The following is a 19969-nucleotide window of genomic DNA, read 5'->3' as shown; positions in this document are numbered from 1 at the left end:
AGTGACCTGCAAAACGCTACAAGATGAGGGGAAAAGGAGATTTTTACCAAATTAAAATAGAAATAATCAACTTAAATTACACTTCCCTTTATTTAAAAATACCCTAAATGTTTGTGTTAATGAAAAACGTTGATATCTATGTTTTTAATTGGTTCCCAGCCTTACAGCTAAATTTAACCTCAACTATAGGCCACGCATATGGTAACATTCACCAATTAACTTCTAAACTCACCATAGAAATACAAGTACTAAATACGTGGGGAAATCCAAGAACAGAATGTTATCATTATCTAGGAGTAATTGTGTAGCATCACAGGTTATTGTCAAACGTAATTATGGGGCTTTTTTTCTTGTTGTTCAAATCCGCGGATGTCGCCGTTCAACGTGTATTTCAAGGTAAATGTCTCCCTCTGGTGGTGTGTTGTTGAACCTCGTATTTCCAAGACGAAAACAAAAACAGCCACAAAATACTGCTAAAAATGAACAAACACAAAAAAGTGTTTCTCACTGTATTACTTTATTGATTGGAGTGTCATGACAGTTGTCTGCCATTCATCCGAGATAAATAGAGTGAGTGAGTTTTGGTGCAAATCCCTCTAGATGATCATGCATCAGTATCAATCACCAGCGAAGTGTACAGTAACAGTAAATTCAAGAGAATATGGCTTTGTGTTCTGTATATACATACATGACGACCCAATCAGCAGCAACACAACACAGAAACAGTAAAGGATTTCAAAAACAGAAAAAAGTTGTGTTTGTGCAAACATACTGTCGTTTTAATGTTTTAGCTTTCCTATTCTTGCTAATTTAATTTGTTCACAGGAAATGTTGTATTAATACAAGATAAATGACATGTAATAGATGCTACTAAACAAACAAACAGGTTACACCATTTATTCCGCAGCTGTGAGCTACACAAAATGCAAAGCATCACACCATCATCAATCTGGAAAAGAAAGAGTTATCATTCTGGGTCGTTTACAAAGGCTCTTTATATCACAGCATTCATTTTATCCATTAAGATACTTCTTTGGATGCATGTACACTTTTGGCAAATGGCAATGACACTAATGCCCTCGAAAAAGCTAAAAGAGGTTTCTCAATTAAAATCCATAAAAGCTCAATCAGACGAAGAATTAGTTTTCAAGTTTCATTGTTCATCTGTATTAACAAGGCACACTTTATCCTATATTACTTATTTATTGGAAGGTGCAGTACTGAGACAAAACAGAAGAAGCAATTCTGGGTTTCTGAAACAACCCAGTCATATTTAAATAGGCAAGCTCTGTTTAGATTCTGTAAATGTACTACTGGAAGTCAGAAAAGCAGTTGTACATCCTGAGGTGGCGTCTGAATTCACATAAACATCTTAAGGATCTATACTTTGACAATCTATATCGAAAGGCAAGTTTATTGATATCTCATTACTGATCATTAAAGTGGCTTTAATATGCCTGTGGCATAAAGTTGTACAGTTGAACAATAAACATCCAAGGACTGTGCAAACGTTTACATTTATGCATTTAGCGACTTACATTGCATTCAAGTTAGTTTTTTTTTTTTTACATTTTTATCAGCTCTTGCTTTCCCTGGGAATCGAACCCATGACCTTGGCGTTGCTAGCGCCATGCTCTACTATTTGAGCTACAGGAAAGCTTCATGTATGTTGAATATAATAGTATATGCTTCTTGAGGCACATTTGAATTATATACAATTTTTTAGAGCAAATTAAATAGATTCAAATTTAAAGATGCTTCCATAAACTGTTTTACTTCTATTTTTGCAAAAACAGAAAACACCTACTGTAATTGTATTACATTTGGAGGCTGTATTGTACATAATTCGTATTCAGAAGAATCACTGAATATTGAATCACATGAGTTTTTATGCATCTGGTAAAGAAACATTTAAATTGTCTTTTAAAAAGCGTATGTTTAAATGAAGTTGACTTGAGTAAGTCAATCATAGTCTATTTAAAACAAGGACAAAGTGTGGTAATACACATTGCATAACCGTTGATTCTTGTATGATAAAATAAAGAACATTAAATATAACTTGTATAAGTAATCGTTTTACCCAATCTGTGTGAACAAATTGATATCTAACAACAATATACATCACTACTGATGCCTGCTTGAAGTAGTAGCACGTACAGCATATGGATTCAAGATGGAGATACTGAGCTTATGAGAGCTTGAAATACCAGAGGAGAATGATGTAAAGCAAATGAGAAACAGTTAAATGATTACAAAAAAATAACTAGTTGAAACTAGCCCTTTTTCATTTACCACAGGAATGCCATTATATATGGCTAATACTCCATTTCAGAGGGCTGTAGAATGATCTGAGGGACACAAAATGATGTTCTTGCCATGGAGAAACTGAAGTAAGGTGGGAAAAGAAAGAAATGAGACAACTTTCCGTCCCCGAGTCCAGAGCGTACTCCAGCCAGTGCTACATGCAGGCCAAGCAGCCTCTTAAAAGAGCTGGATCATTGATTCCCGAGACTTCCCAACACCAATCCACTTTACTAAAGCAAAGATGGAGTAAGTCATTAGGATCGCTGTAGTAAAACAACTGCATTTTAAACGATCAGACTAACAACAACAACCCTCACCTTCATGTCGTTCCAAAGCTGTATGACTATTTTTCACATTTTTGTCTATTTGGATGTCAATGGGAATCAAAACTGTTTGGTTACTGACATTGTTCAAAATATCTTTTACGTTTCACAGCAGAAGGAAAGTCATACAAGTTTGGAATTACATGAGGATGAGTAAATCACAAAAAAAATAATTTTTGGAAGAACTATCCCTTTTAAAATCTTACCAGGCACACCCAAGTGATCTTCAATGTAACAGACATATTTCTGTGCATTTTCTGGAAGCTCTTCAAAGGTCCTGGCAGCAGATGTGTCTGTTTTCCAGCCTGGCAGAGTCTCATACTGCACTTCAACCTTATGTAGTACCTCTTGGTTTGCTGGGAAACATGTATGATATTCAACTACACTAGATTTTATTAAATCTACTTGGGTGATATGGGAAAAAGTGCTGCTTACCTGGAAAATGTGGGATGATTTCACCATCTACTTTGTATGCCACACCAACTTTGATCTCAGGAAGCATATCTAAGATGTCAAGTTTGGTGAGAGCTAAGCTAAACAGACATATAGAAGGATGCATATAAGAAAACAGTATTTTATAGAGCACAGATGCAGTAACCAAAGGAAACATTATCTGAACACTCACGCTGTGAAGCCATTAATCATGTGGGCGTATTTGATAAGCACCAGATCCAGCCAACCACATCTCCTTTTGCGACCTGTGGTCACGCCCACTTCCTTGCCTCTTGTCTGCAAGAGCTCTCCAGTTTCCTATGCATAAGTACAGTATGCAAAGTACAACATTTAATTATTTTGTGTATTTACAGTATGTGTACAGGTATTTGAATATTCGCAATGAATAGGTTAAACAGTCAAGCTTTTCAATGACAATTTCACAACCCGAATTCTGGAAACAGTCCGTTTTAAATGAGCCTTGGACACGACGGCGCTTCTGGACCATGTTCACAAATGGCTTCCTTTTTGCATGATAGAGCTTTAGTTGGCATCTGCAGATGGCATGGCGGATTGTGTTTACCAACAGTGGTTTCTGGAAGTATTCCTGGGCCCATTTAGTAATGTCAATGACAGAATCATGCCGATGAGTGATGCAGTGTCGCCTGAGGGCCTGAAGACCACGGGCATCCAACAAATGTCTTCGGCCTTGTCCCTTATGCACAGAGATTTCACCAGTTTCTCTGAATCTTTTGATGATGTTATGCACTGTAGATGATGAGATTTGCAAAGCCTTTGCAATTTGATGTTGAGGAACATTGTTTTTAAAGTATTCCACAATCATTTTACAGCCTCTTTCACAGATTGGAGAGCCTACTTCTGAGAGACTCTGCCTCTCTAAGACATCCCTTTTATATCTAATCATGTTAAGGCCAGGGCACACCAAGCCGACTTCAAAGAACTAGTGGCAACGAAAGCTGATGGTGTTGTCGCCTCGCATTGGCAGCGTCGGACCAAAAAGCTGTGCTCGAACACACCGCACAGACTACAGCCGACGGCAAACTAACATGTGCGTTCTGCGCATGCGTCAGAGGAATTAACTGTCTATTTGAGCAGCTATCAATCGTATATATTGGTCATTCAAAAGGAGAAACCCAGCTGAAACCCAGTTCTCCCAGCTGAATCTTTTCAACATTTCTTGCTTTTTCAGCCCATTGTTGCCCCCGTGCCAACTTTTTTGAGACCTGTAACAGGTATCAAATTTGAAATGAGCTCATTTAGTGGATAAAAAGTTTAAAATTTCTCTGTTTAAACATTTGTTATGTTCTCTATGTTCTATTGTGAATATAATACTGGCTCGTATCATTTTATTCAAATTTAAAAAACATCCCAACATTTCCGGGAATTCGGGTTGTAATAATTTGCAATTTAAGGGATGATTGTGTAACATTCTATCCAGGGACTACAGAAGAAAAAAAAAAAAAAAAACTTTGACTCACCCTGGTGTATTTACAGTTAAGTTTATTAATGTTCAATAACCTTATTTAATAAACTAAAAAAACAAAAAAACAATATGATCTACATGATAAAATATGAGCTATATGATGAGCAGTATTTGACAATTTGAATGATGAAGTCTAAATAAAATACCACTAGATGGAGCCATTTTAAAACATGAAAATTTGAAGTGTTTGAAGTGCAAGCAATTTTCTAGTAGAAATATGTTTGGACTGACTTTATATTATGTGTTTCAATATAAATCATACTATGTGCTGACATTTTAAATATAATTACATGATACAATGCACTTATTGTCTATATGCATGTTTTTACATTGTGTTTATAATTCAAAAACACCTGAAGTAACTATATCTGCATTTCATTTCTGTTATATTTAATAAATTCCTTTAATTTTTTTTTTGTTGGTTAAAGACCCTATGTATTGCTATGTACAAGTGTGAATGTAAATTTGAACTAAAACCTACACCATTTAGACTTCTTCATGTCTATGTCACAATTGTATTAATTTCCACTGTAGAATCCTAATAGTTCCAGGTTTTCCTTGATCGTGGAAACCCTGCTATTGTTATTTATAAGCACATATTAAGTCACTGTAAAGCACATTATGAATAGGAAATCATAAATGTCTCATACATAATGTATTCATTGTCATGTAGTGTGACAGATTACTGACTGCTGTTCCTCCAGCCTCATTATTCCTGTTCAAATCAATCCATAACAATAATCGTGCTCGGCTAAAGTCAGGTTCATTACTGCCGAAACACTCATAACACTGAATGCATCGGAAAATAAACAATAGTGAGAGCTCATCCAAACAATGCGGAAACAAAAGAGGAAGTTAAGCAGCTGCTTACGTTGGTCTGTTCTGTAGGGAAAGCTCCAATCCCAACTCTCGTGGTGTAGGCTTTGACAACTCCATAGACTTCACCCACATTCTGGGGCGGCATGCCCAGACCCGTACACACCCCTCCCACAGTGCAGTTTGAAGAAGTCACGAACGGATATGTCCCTAAACAAAAGCGTCAGATCAGCGTTTGCGTGCCAGTGAAGTGTTAGTGAAGCTTTAGGTAATGTTTGGGTTATTTTCATTACTGTATGTACAATAATAGACCTTTGCGTCTGTAAAGTTAAACCTGTTATAATAAAAACAATCAATATCAAACAATAAAATAATATATTAACAAAATGTAAATGAGATTAAACAAATAGAAGGTGACTGAAGTGTTAGTAAAGCTGCAAAGAATGTAGAGTAATAAGCATCTCCATTAATCAATGTATTTTTTTTTTTTTTTAAAGTACACACAATACATAAATCATTCAACCATAAAAATAGCAGGAATTTTAACATGACGGGAAAAAAAAAAAATCATAAAATGAAATGTATTATTGACTTGTAGACTTATTATTGTTGATAGTTCACAGGACTTAACGAATATGGGAGGATTTTCCCAGAAGTTCACAAATGGGAATCACTGGTTAGCACACTGCATAATCTTATGTTACACATGGTCAGCGAATGGTATGTACAATGTGTTTCGGTGTATCCATTACTCACCAAAGTCTATGTCCAGCAAGGCAGCATTGGCACCTTCCACCAAAATCTTCTTCGAAGGCCCATGTAGCGCCTCATACATGAAAAAGACTCCGTCTCTCACCATGGGCTTTAGCCTGTCTACATAAGTCTAAGAAAGAAAAAACAACAAAAAAAACAGTCAGTGTCGGAAAGTGCGGTAACCCTTGTTGTCTGTGTGTCACAGTAGATGTTACTGTTATGTATACAGTAATTAATAAATGTATTTAAAAAAGTTAACATTATATGATAACTGATATGATAAAGATATGTTGTGGATCTCTAACTCTTATTGAAGTCCTATAAAATGGTGTGATATCTAAGCTTCTCACCTTGAGTTTCTCAAGTTCCCCATCCACATCAATCTCCAGTGATGGGTACATAGACTTATACTGTGAGGCCAAATGTTTAAATCTGTGAAATAAGACATGAGACTGCTCAGCTGACACTGTGATAGACAAGTAGCATGATCAGTTGCTCTTCCATTGTTTTTGTCGGATTAAGACCTGGATTAAGTGTTTTTACAGAGGGTGACGCTTAACACGGTCTATAGAAATGTGACAAGCTCATTGGAACAGGTAAGCACACCCTGACCTTTCGGAGAACTCCTGAAAGTCAGCCAGAAGGTCACATATCCTCAGGCCACTGCGAGCTGCTTTGGCAGAGTATACGGGCCCGATTCCTTTTTTAGTTGTTCCTAAACTAGGTGGTGAAACAGAAAGAAGGTGAGACTCGTGAGTGATATTCACATGCCTTTTTTTCCATGTTGGTTGCTTTAAAACAAGGGTCTGTTAAAACAAGTGAACCTGTTACATACAATATTGAATAAAATTAAGTGTAATTTACACATTTTTATTCAACACTTCAAACTGATAAAAAGTGAGACATGTATAATGTCTTTCCAAATCTAAAAGAAATGATGTTCCTTTGAGCTTTTTATTCATTAAAGAATCCTGAAAATCTGTATCAGTTTTTAAAAGAGCACAACTTCATTATGAATACTGACAATAACATTTTCAACATGGATAATAATACATGTTTCTTGAACAGCAAATCAGCATATTAAAATGATATCTCAAAAACTCATGTGACACTGAAGCCTGGAGTAAAGACCGCAGAAAATTCAGCTTTGGATCACAGGAATAAATGACATTCATAAACAAAATCTTAAATATTCCACAAAATTACAGTTTTTACTACATTTTTAATCAATTAAATGCAGCCTTGGTGAGCAAACTACTTTCAAAAACATAAAAAAAAATCTTACAGAACACAAACTTTTGAACAGTAGCGAACAACTAAAAGCCATTGACTGAATCATTACTGATGTGCATATTTATTTGTACACTACATTTTAGTTTCGCATAAATCTTTAACGTGGTTTCATAGGGACTATGAAATATTCATCTGAGCTTTAGCTTCTTAAATTTAATGCCAGATTGAGCCAATATTACATTTAATATTTTATTTGTTTTATTTTTCATATATTGAATGTTATGTTATTAAGAGTATAAAATATTTTCTTTTTGCATATTATATCAAATTTCACAAAAAAAGAACTTAGAACCGAAAGTCAATTACTAAGATCAACCCGAGCGGTTAGAAAAGCCACCAATACACGACTAAAGTTCATCTCTCAAAGCATTTTTTTATTTGTTATGAACTCATGTCATAACATGTTGCTAGCGTGTTGTATGCGTGTGCATAAAGCAGGGTTTTTACTTTTTGCCAGCTTGCTGTTGCCTCTGCTGTTCCTGGACTCCATCCACAGCTTGATGGAAATCAAACACTAGAGGCAGGAGAGTGTATACATTACAGTGAGACAACTCATCTCCCTGAGCTCTGAACCCAACATGCCAAAGCAGGTCACCATATCAACACTTGGGTTGACTACAATTGATCCCGTGTCCTTTTATTATAACCACTCCTGCTGAGAATCTAGAATTACAACAATAGTCTAAAGGCATAAGGCTAATGATACACAGGGCAACTTTTTGAACAATGTTGCTGGGTAACTTTGGTTAATGTTGGCGTCAACAGGGCAACCAGGTAAAACACAGGGCCCACGACCGATCTAAAGTATCCAGATAGAAATCTGTTACCCCTTCTCAGTGGGAAGTTGACCAAACAACACTGCTCAAAAAAAGTTGCCTGGCAAAACTGCTCAAAACGTTTCCCCATGTATCATCAGCCTAATAATTTAAACATGAACTATTATTAATTTTAAAGGACTCTGTGATTGTGACATTTGAGAGCAATATCTGCCTACTTCAAATGCCAAAAGCTAAAAGCAAAGCATAACAAACACACACAAAAAAGAGGAGTAAAAATGCATTGATGCATCAAACAACATTTTAATGCATTAATTAAATATTATTATTGATAGGAAGCTATTATTTCTAGCTAGATTTGCAGTTCCTGAAGGGAATAGAAGTGCTTGCAAGGCATAAAAAGTGTTTAAGATTTAGGTTCAGGATTAAAATAAATATGGAGTCAAAGGGAGGTTTTCAAAATTTTATCATAAATTTCATATTTAAAAAAACAGACATTACTGTAAAAACAAATTACCAGTATGTTAGAGGGGCATCAATAAAATGTCTTTCAAGCACTGTAATAATACCTACTGTATTATGTTTTTTTTTTTTAACAAATAACAATTCTTGACCATTTTTGATCAATCCAAAACACTCAATGTACTTAATGTACATCAATGCATTTTTTTCAGCAAGGATGCATTAAACTGATCATAAATAAAGACATTTATGTTACAAAAGTTTTCTATTTCAAATCAATGTTTTGAACTTTATGTGCAAAGTATACTGAAAAAAAAATACTATCAAGAGTTTCCACAAAAATATTAAGCAGCACAATTGTTTTTTTTTGTTTTTTTTTTAAACATTGATAAAAAGAAATGTTTTTTGAGCAACAAATCAACATAATAGAATGATTTCTGAAGTATCTTGTGACCCTGAAGACGGGACTAAAACTCAGCTTTGCCATCATCGCAAATAAATAATATTTCTAAATATATTAAAATAGAAAACAGTCATTTTAAATTGTAATAATATTTCACAATATTACTGTTTTTACTGTATTTTAGTTCAAATAAATATATTTTTGAATGGTAGTGAAAATATTAAGTATTCAGCATATGTTTAAAAATAACTACGAATCGAAAATAATCAATTAGTAAAGAATTGCAATCAAATAAATTTCTTTGCAACCATATAAAGCTAAATTTTGCTGTGTTTGGGATATGATGGTGTTTATTTGTCATAGGAGCCATCAGCCTACCAATGTGTGCACGGTCAGAGATGATGAGCCTGTTCTCCCAGCCTTCCAGACCTGCGAGCAAACTCACTGTTAGACTCCGGTCAATGCTCATACAGCCTAAGGGCACAATCAGTTAAACAAACCTTTTCCTTTCCGTTTATTCTTCTCAGCCTCCTCAAAGAGACCCGGCAGGTGAATGACTACACCATTACCTGCAATCAAATGAGGAGCTGTTAGTCATCACTGTCCAATTCACAGGGCTTTAATCCTGGCCTGAACACATAGTGCCTAAGGTAGTGTTGGAATATTACAGCAAGTTGTTTAGCCACAGACAAACTCACGCACTTTGTACAATCATAGAAACTTGTTTCTTGAGTAATACTGTGATCGTTTTAGTTGTAACAATATCACAGATGGACAAGCAAGTTGTGTGCTTGTCCAATCAACATTATTAACTTCATAAATATGCAAAAATAACATTAACCAAAGTTTATAAATGTACAGTGAGAATTATTTAAAAAGAAATGGAGCAAGAGGTAAAGAATTACCTATTTAAAGGTTTTGGAATGAATAGGAAGGGTTGTAATATTGAAGAAGAATCTTAAAAATCACACATATCAACCCTTAAACCCTGCAACACAGATTTCTGAAACCTGTATAATCTAATGTACTGTGAACATCAAGCACTTCCAATACATCATACTAATCTACAGTGCTGACATATGAATCAGAAAGCCAAACACAGTAGTGGCCATTAGTAAAATTGGATCTTTGCAAATAAACTGCATAGATTGCACTCAGCTATATTAGTCTGGATATGCTGGCCAACATCCAAACACTCTAACAGGAAGCTATGGTGTTGTTTTCAAAGCAAGGACTGAGATCTGCACTGCTTGCATGAGAATGTGCACAACTCATATAATCCAAATGGAGGGAGGAAATTTACATGTTAATATATTACTCACCAATGAAGGCAGTGACCTTAGGGTTAATAATTCCACTGGGTAGAAGGTGGAAGTCATATTCCACTGAATCAACCACGACTGTGTGTCCTGCATTGTTGCCTCCCTACAGGAGAGAAGAAACACAAAGACTTTTCAATTCTTGAGAAGATGACATACAAATCTGGGATAGTTAGTTCACATCAAAAATTCTGTCATTATTTACAGTACTAACCTATGTCATCCAAAATATTATGACTGACATTCTTCATGGAACATAAAAGATGCCTCAGTGTTTTTGTCCACACAATGGAAATCAATGCGATCCAATGTTGTTTGGATCTCAAATATCATCTTTCCGTGTTCCAGAGAAGAAAGCAAGTTTATGGATGAACTCTCTCTAACTATCCCAAGCATTACTATGGTATGGTACAGACATGCTTAGACATGCAATTGTGAAATGGAAAATTTGAAGCATGTAAACAACATTGATTTTGGTTGTTAGGTGTGGATTTAATGTGAGAAGAGCTCTATTGCTCAATTAGACAAGATACAAGTCGGAAACCAGACGAAATCCATTTCACATTTTCTGTAATTGTGTGTTGTATCTTTCAGAATAGAATTCAACATGGTAAAATGCATCGAACAGATCTAAAATTACTACATTCTTAAATGAATGTGCAAAGGGCGAACATTCCACATTCCAGTTCTGCAGAGTTACATCGGTTTAATGTTCATTTTATTTGTCATTCCTGTAAAATTGTAAAAGCTGTAAAATTACATAAAGAATGCAAACTTGATTCCTTCCTTGTTGACATGTGACTAAAGAGAAAGTGACTAAACCATAGATTAAAGAGCACACTTGGCACACCAACTGTTACCATCGTCAAGAATCATCGAGAGTCCTCACATGCGTTAGGTTTCAACATGGCGTCAATCAGCTCTGACCTCATGTCACATCTGATGGCGTTATAACAAAGTGTGCTCAATAAATCAGTCTTTAATCCAGCAAGGAACAGAGCAGAGCTATTTCAGGCCAGGTCTTCTTTGACCAGTTTAGTAGTGTGTGTGTGTGTGGATGCCTCTCCGTTTTAGATCCATTTACGATGTTCTCATACCCATGGTGACCAAAAGCATTGCTGGAGGCACATTATAATTATGGGCTCCTATTACAAGGTTGCTTTTCTAAGGGCCCAACCTGAGAATTTTTTCTTTATACATCACATTGTTCATAACAGCGTGCTGACAATTTAGAAACTTGGGAAGCATTGGCTTCATGTAATGAATGTGGTTTCATTACACAGTGGTCCACCTCCAAATAATCTCTGGGATATCATACATTTACATTTAAGAACATAGAATGCAAAGAAGTTCTCTGTAAGCCAAAAGATCTCAGCATAACACTAAATGATTCATTTGTTCTAAACTATGTGTTTTTATGCAAAAAAAATGGATTGTGAAAAGTTTGTTAATGTCAGCAAATAAATTTGTTTCCCCTTGGAATATTTTGGAGAAAACTCGGAAGAGCAGAGTCATATTTTGAGACAATAACCTGGAACATTCTTTCATAGGATGTGTGTCACATTTTCGCTCATGACTGTCTCTGGGGTTTGTTGGATTGCGTCCAGTGTTCCAAACCTGGCGTGCTAAAAGTGGCAAGAGTGAGTGATCTACTCCACCGTCTGTTTGAGGAGGAACAAGGGGTTGAGGAAATAATACAGGGATTTCTAGCAAAGTTACCACCTTATCACACACAAGGAACCATCAGAATTAAAAAGCTGAAAAAGTACCAAACCAATTCCATTAAATAGATTGATTACATAATGTTTTCAGTGGTGAGATTAAACTGTTGTGATGGTTGTATCTGGTTTGGTTTTTGTTGGTTCCTCAGAATAAAGAGTGGGTGCACATTTGAGAATGAGAGTGAGAGTGTGCATTTATTAAAGCTGCAGTACGTGACTTTTTTGGTTAAATTATCTAAAATCAATTTGAGCAAGTACATAACCAGCCAGTGTTCAACACTTCAAAAATCACCTTAACTTAGCCCGATTCACAATAGTAAGTTTATAATAATGTTTTCTAATTTGAGTGGCACTGGTAGGAATTCGTAGGAAATTTGAGTATGGCGCTGCGTCATTACGTCACGTCTGTAAACAAAGAAGTTGTCCCGGCTACTATCGCATGTGAGGATGCTGTAGGTGGCGGATTGTTTATAGCCTATTCTCACAGCAGATGGAATTAAGTAAATTTATCACTCTGATGGCGGATTGTAATCCAAAAAGGTAAAAAGGTTTATGCGTTTATGAAATACAAGTGACGGAAATTAGATTATATTCCAGTTTTAAATGTGCATCTGATTAGATACCCTATGTTCGATTACACAAGTTTTGTATTTTAAAGAGAACCAGTTCTAAGGAAGAGTCATTTTCTTTTTAAGTTAAAGTTTAAGTTAATTTCTTTATATGAAATTCGAATGGTATTAGAGATTTTACAGAAATTGAAATTACATGTAATGCTAATACACACACTACAAGCATGAAGTCACGCAATGCTGATGTTGTTAGCATTAACAATTTAAGAACAAAGTTTAATAATAATTTGCACGGTTTAATGTGATATGAGCTAACCAATGGTTAGATTTAATCACCATTGGTAGCGGGATTTATTGTAATGTTTTTTTCCACAGTTGGTCAGTACAAAATGTCAGACTTGTTACTTACTCGTTCAGATAACAATATCCGGTGAAAATTCTTATTTGGGTCATACTTCCAAGACGTAGAATCTGTGATTCCGAAGTACAGTGAATATCCACACCGGTGCAGTGACTGACAGCCACACATATTCCTTAAAACATTAGATTCATCCAGGAGTTGTGCCGGTGCACGACCCACGTTAAGAAAATAATTCAGCAAATAACTGCACCTAGTGGCAAAGAATGAATTTCCATTCAGACCAACAAGTGGGCAGCAATATGCTAATGTTTCATGTTGACGTCAACATGAAACGGCTTGGTATTCGTTTTAAAAACAACTCCTTTCAATGATTCAGAGTCGACTCTTTCTTTTGAGAGACAACTTTATACACGGTGCACTTTCAGATTTAAAACTTTGCAGGATGTTTTCATTCACTTAGAGCTGCGTTACACACTGCATGAAAGGAAATTTTCAAAAATTCATAATAGGGGCACTTTAAATTTATAAGCCTGTCTCAAATTCCCAAGAAAGGACAGATGGCACTCAAACCTCTCTAGGATGATGAAAGAAACATTCCAAGTCAAAAAAAAAAAAAAGGTTTTAGAAAATGCACTCACAAAGGGCAACTTCTAGTTAATGAACCAGTTTTAGAGAGGAGCAAACTGTAAAAAAATAAATAAATAATAATATTTCCACTTATTCACTTACACTTTCTTATCCAAGTATGTATTTCAAGCTTTAAAATTCCCTGACCTTTCTTTTTCTGCAGCAAAACAGTCCTTTACAAATGCCCTCCATTTTTCTTTATTTCTTTGTGTCATGGACTTAAAGGGGTCATATGATGTCGCTAAAAAGAACATTATTTTGTGTATTTGGTGTAATGCAATACGTTTACGCAGTTCGAGGTTCAAAAACATTATTTCCCACATACTGTACATTTTTGTTGATCCTCTATGCTCCGCCTTTCTGAAATGCACCGATTTTTACAAAGCTCATCATTCTGAGAACCGAGGCGTTGTGATTGGCCGAATACCTCAGGGGTGTGACGGAAATGTTATGCCCCTTCCCATGTTGTGATGCCATGTCCCTTTTTACAGTCTATGGTCCTGGCGCAACGAGACTAAAAGAATAAAACCCTGCTATAAATGAGGCATTTGTTGCATTCAGTGAGGACATAATTACTGATTATAATGACGCATACGGTCTTTTTACGCGTTGCGCCACCTAAACGTAACACCATGTCTGCATTTGTGATCGTAGAAATGCCAAACAAGCACTACTCTACACTGCTCAAAACTCACATTTGAATAGTCAGTAGCAAATTCTTTAAATATCGAAACGTACTTACAGGCTGAGTCAGAAGCATCAGACTGTCCTTTCAACGTTGGAATTGCCCCACTTTACAGTGTTCACAGCCATTCATAGTGCTCACATTGTAGGCTACTCTCTCCCAGGATCAGGAAATAGACCTCCGTAAAAAGGGCTGCACACACTCGAATATTTGCATTGTACTGTTCTGGAACAGTGTTGTAAATATAACTTAACCACTGATTTCTTGTGTACTTCATTTGGAAGACCAAACAAAGTACTTTCGCTTTCACAACGAAACACACAGCGTTTCCATGACTTGGCGTCAGCAACAACAATACTACAGCGAGAATAAAAGTTATGCCTTCTTTCATTGTGTACACGTTTGGGCAGTGTTATGCAAATCTTCCCACACCGTGACGTAGACATGTGGGGGCGTGTTTGAATGAGCCATTTTAGGAAGGCATGGCAGAGCCTTAAAGGGGTCATAAGATGCGATTTCAAGTTTTCCTTTCTCTTTGGAGTGTTACAAGCTGATTGTGCATAGATAAGATCCCTGAAGTGGCAAAGACTAAAGCAGCTCATTCAAAAACGGCCCCCTAAAACGGCTCATTCAAACACGCCCCCACATTTCTACGTCACGATGTGGAAATATTTGTAATGCAAAGAAAGGCGTGAAGAAAGAAGCAAAGAAAGAAGGCAACCGCTGTACTGTTGATGCAGCCATGTCAGGGAGATGCTGTATGTTTCTGTGCGAAAGCAAAAGCACTTTATTTGGCCTTCCGAAAGTAGATGCATTTAGGAATCATTAAGATTATTTACAACTGAACAGCAATGCATTTTATGGACGACTGTTTAATGAACCTAGGAGAGGAGGTAATTCTGACTTTGCTATGACAATCTGGCGCTTCTGAATCAGCGACTGTAAGTATGTTTTGTTATTAGTTTAAGTATTTGACTGTTCAAATGCAGAGTTTTGCACGTTGTGTGTTCACGCACGTGTGTGAGATAAAGAGACAGGGTCACATCACAGTGGAGTCAGCTTTCTTAATCGTGGCTTGTGTGCAAACACATACGAGCTTCATCACTGTGTCTGTCACGCGACTCTGTTCCCGTTTCGGACTTGAACTGATGGTAAAACTAAGGACATTATTAACTGTCTTTACATTTATTTTGAAAGCTGAAACTCGTGATTATGGAAAGGGACGGAACATTTCTGACGACTGCTTGTGGTGTTCGGCCAATCACAATGCACTGTGCCAGTTGGCCAATCAGAGCAGACTGTGCTTGTCGGAAGGAGGGACTTTGTAGAAAACTAAGCATTTGAGAGAGGCGGGGCATAGAGGAACTACAATATTGTACAGTATTTGAAATATAATGTGTTTTTTGAACATTAAAGCATGTCAACATATTCCGTTACACCAAATACACAAACTAATGATCTTTAAAAAAGCATCATATGACCCCTTTAACTTTTATAAAGAATATCTCTTTGGTTTTGAGACTTTAGTCTTTACAGCTTTTAACACTCCAAAGAGAAAGGAAAACTTGAAATCGCATCATATGACCACCCCTTTAAGTTTTCCATCACCAATGCTTTTGCAGAAATGCATTATTCCCAGTCAGCCCCAATTCTTTCAAAATAACTATTAATTTCTTTGTGTAAAACTTTTTTAACTACAAAAAATACAGAGAAAAAAAAAACAGAAATTAATCATTCAACACTTCCTGTTATCAAATAAAGCATTTGGGACTTGAATGACACTGGGTTTAAAAATAGCACCTTAATTATCAGTAAGCAACATACTTGGACTCACTGATAAACAAACAGCAGCACAATACACAACGTGACCACTGCAACACTCCAGTCAAGAGATTTCCACAGACTCAATTATCAAGCTGACATTAATGGTCAAGATATTTTAAGTCACTTAAGTTAAAATATTTTAGTAGTAGGTATATTCTTTGAAGCAAACTGTGTCAATTGCAAAGTCAATATAGCAAATTTATTTGATTACAGAACTTATCTGTAAGAGCAACAGATGGCCTTTCATTCTTGCCAGATTTGCTATTACAGTAGCAGACCAAGAAAGAAATGTAATACCAAAAATATAGCTTGATTAAAGGATACTCATATACACTCCTCTAGATGGTTATAAAGCTCACAAAAATAGATCTGGAGACATTGGTTTTCCCATATGCCTGGAAAACCATAAACAATAAGCAAGCCACAAGAAGCACATGATTAATATAAGCCTACAATACTACAATGTGAAACAAACCAACTTGTCAACAGATAAAACAGATTTATAGGCTGACAGGAGAAGAGGCAATATATAAAGAGGTTAATCTGCAAATAAAATGTCAAGGGCATTATTATAAGAGGTCATGCGTTGTGTTTGATCCTCTGGTTTCTGGACCTACATCAATTTGGTGTGACATGGAACAGCATGATGGTCTTTATTCCATATCATCTGTCTGTAAGGAAAACCAGTCAGACTGCTGAGTGCACCTTTTTTATAAAAAGACTAACACTATCTGCTTTCTGCCCCATCCATTTGCACAGCACACACATTACGGTTTGCATAGTGCAGCACCGAGTGTCTTGTTTAATGCAGTCACAACCTTGGCAGAATACAAACTTCTTAGGAGAGAATCCTTGCAATGTGAACCTGTTATCAATACCATGCATAGTGACAGGGGGCGTAAAGCGGCCTGCTATCACTGCTCTCTAGCATAACACAACCACTGCTGCGGTACCATTTCCCCATTTGTCCCTAAAAGTCCTCTCTTGACAAATCTAAACATTATGCTATATAATTATGTGTAAACATTTAAATATCACCAGGTCTAACAGAATAGAATAGAAGCATTTAACCCTACTTAGGGAGTCTAAAAAGAAAAACATGGCATATATACACACACACACACACACACACACACACATACATACACACACATACATATTCCATGATCTTTTTCATTATAAATATATATCATATCTAACAGTTTTGCAGTGCATGTTAAGTGAGAGCACAGCAGCGTCTGAAAGCAATGAGGCTGAAATAGTGACACCTGTTTCTTTCTGACGGGCAATGTGAGATGTTGACACATGAAGCCATATGCTACATAAACCTTTCTTTAACAACTGCTTAACAATATATGTGAGTGTGTGTATATGTGTAATATATATATATATATATATATATATATATATATATATATACACACAAATATATACTTGGCCTTGGGTATTTTACATAATAAAACAATTTAGGAGTAGGACTATTAACTTTTAACACAGTTCCCATACATTTTCATCAATAAATTAACTTTGCTTTAAAGCAAAGTTGTAGCAGGTCATGTCTTTAAAATCAGTGAGTTGCAGGATTGTGTACATTTATAACACATGGGCACATGAGACAACTGCGGAAAATCAAGTAGCTGGAGATTAATGTTCTGTAAAATCAACTATTATTTTAATTATTACCCCTTGCAACATCTGCTTTGACTGTAATACCCATATAAATACCACACATTTGGGCGTCAAAGACTTCATAGGATGTTTACATCCTTTGCAAAACACCCCGGATATTCCAACATTAACTGATGGAATGACATCTGGCAAGATCTCAAGGCAACACTGGGCTGGCCTTCGCTCAGAAATCACGCTGGCATCAACAGCACATAATTCAGTCAAGGTGACATTTGCAAACACCCTATGGTACACTGCTAGCAAAGCTAACCCAGTAGGCTGCATTATAATTGACGTCGCTCGCGTGCAGGCAGCGTAGCTGATAGTAACGGAAGCGCGCAGTAATGTCCATTTCCGCTTTGATAATACAGCAGCTTACTAAGAATTGGATTGCAAACAAGTCCTGTAATCACATACTGCAAGAGCTTTCACAGCACTTAACATGCATTCAGTAACGTTAACGTTACTCCACAGGCTACTCTCTGATCAGCCATGAATATGTCCGTACAAACAAGCTTGTTGATGATGTACACAGGGCATCACAATACCGTCATCGTTACACAGCCCACCGGGGATATATTCACATATTCAAACACTACGGTTCTCATAAACCAACCTGACATCTGCAGACCATATCAGCGTCCTGGGCCAGCAGGTCCACCACCTTTCCTTTCCCTTCATCGCCCCACTGTGCTCCGAGCACCACGGTCACTTTGTTGCCCACACTCGGGTATCCTCCGTCCTGCGACTGTGCGTTCCCGCTGTCTGACATGACTCGACTCCCCTCTGCTCTCCCTGCAGCTCTGAGTCCGCAATGCTCCTCCGTCACACGCACACCTGAGACGCCGAGGGCGGAGCCTCCTCACGCACGCACGCACGCACACTACATAGTAGTCATTAAAGTACTCTGTGCTTTAAAAATATTTTTTATATAAATAGAACTGTTGTACATCATATTACAAACAACGTATAGGCTTCCGTGTAACATTTCTCAACTGTATGTATTTATTTATAATTTGTTTGTTTAAACGTAAACTTCCAACCGTCGACTGCGCAGTTTGTTATGGTGCAACAGCGATACTTGAAGTCTAAAGCGAGTATTACAGCTAATCGCTTTAGCTTTTGTCACCCTGTTAGTTACATCAAACAACGGGAAAACACAGTGGAACAAGATGTGGGGATTTGGGGTTGTGTTAACATACATTTTATTTTTATATTTTCAAACTGTCGTCGGAATTTGGAGGTAAATTATTAACCAATTAAACACTTTTAGTGTCACAAAGCTAAGTTATTGATATGTAAATAATTTGTGATTGCTGTTACTGTTTGTTTATTAACAGATACAAGCAGATTTTGGAGGATAAAGAGTTATTCATCGTAGACAGTGCTGTAAGTGAACATAATCTTTTACAAAAGTCACAATTTTAACAAAATAGTACCGCTAAAATACAGTGGCTTCAATTATTTTAGACCGATTTCGCCGTATAATCATCCTCGTCGATTTATTTCTGATGTTTTGTTTAATTTCTATAACAATATTTTGGTGGTTGCTATTGTAAGTAAGGGATGATCTTGTTCATAGTGATTTAAGGTTAGTCTTCTGACGCCTAAGTGAACTGCTTTCTCAACACCAATATAAAAACAACAGCGGCGGCTGCTGGTCTTTCAAAGAGGGGAAGCTCATTTTCGGCCTACATCATAAAAATTGTCCATTTATTTATACGTAAATTCTGCCATCGTGTGCAGTTTGCTAGCTGGCTAGTTCACCGCCTGGCCTACTGTATGAATGAATGAATAACAAACGATCTAAAAAAACATATTAAACTCGACGGAGGAAATGTGGGAATTAGGTTAAACTGAAACAAGGAATGTGGTGTTGTGTGAAACGTATAATGAAAATTGGCCAGCAATTTCGCCAAGCAAATATCAAGAAATAGGTTGCAGCAGTTTGTCTTTTGACTACACTTGCAAAGTCCACTATGGGACTGAGCTCGAATCAGTGTTGCCAGCTTCTTTCGATGGAAAGTAGCTAAAGCCAGTTTGAAAAGTCGCTAAATGTCGCCAGATGACGTCATGCGCTAATTAGCATATTAATCATCGCGTCATATTGCCTTTTACATTTGTTTGTC

At 36.6% G+C, this 19969-nt stretch overlaps 1 protein-coding gene across 1 annotated transcript; it reads right to left on the bottom strand.

The window, feature by feature from the left end:
• Positions 1-495: 495 nt before the first annotated feature.
• adss2 (adenylosuccinate synthase 2) lies at positions 496-18676 on the bottom strand. Its single transcript, XM_079439954.1, has 13 exons — positions 18457-18676; positions 10389-10491; positions 9567-9635; positions 9445-9495; positions 7873-7939; positions 6745-6852; positions 6483-6564; positions 6136-6262; positions 5435-5589; positions 3253-3377; positions 3063-3160; positions 2834-2983; positions 496-2534 (listed from the first exon to the last, which is right to left on the bottom strand). Exons 1-13 carry the CDS (start codon positions 18610-18612, stop codon positions 2482-2484), a joined length of 1344 nt encoding a protein of 447 aa, XP_079296080.1. The 5' UTR covers positions 18613-18676; the 3' UTR covers positions 496-2481.
• Between the last annotated feature and the right edge of the window lie 1293 nt (positions 18677-19969).

The sequence above is a fragment of the Barbus barbus genome, assembly GCF_936440315.1.
Source record: "Barbus barbus genome assembly, chromosome: 18".
Classification (NCBI taxonomy): domain Eukaryota; kingdom Metazoa; phylum Chordata; class Actinopteri; order Cypriniformes; family Cyprinidae; genus Barbus; species Barbus barbus.
Note: the sequence above shows the minus strand (reverse complement) of the source record. Positions and strands in the feature narration are given on the sequence as shown.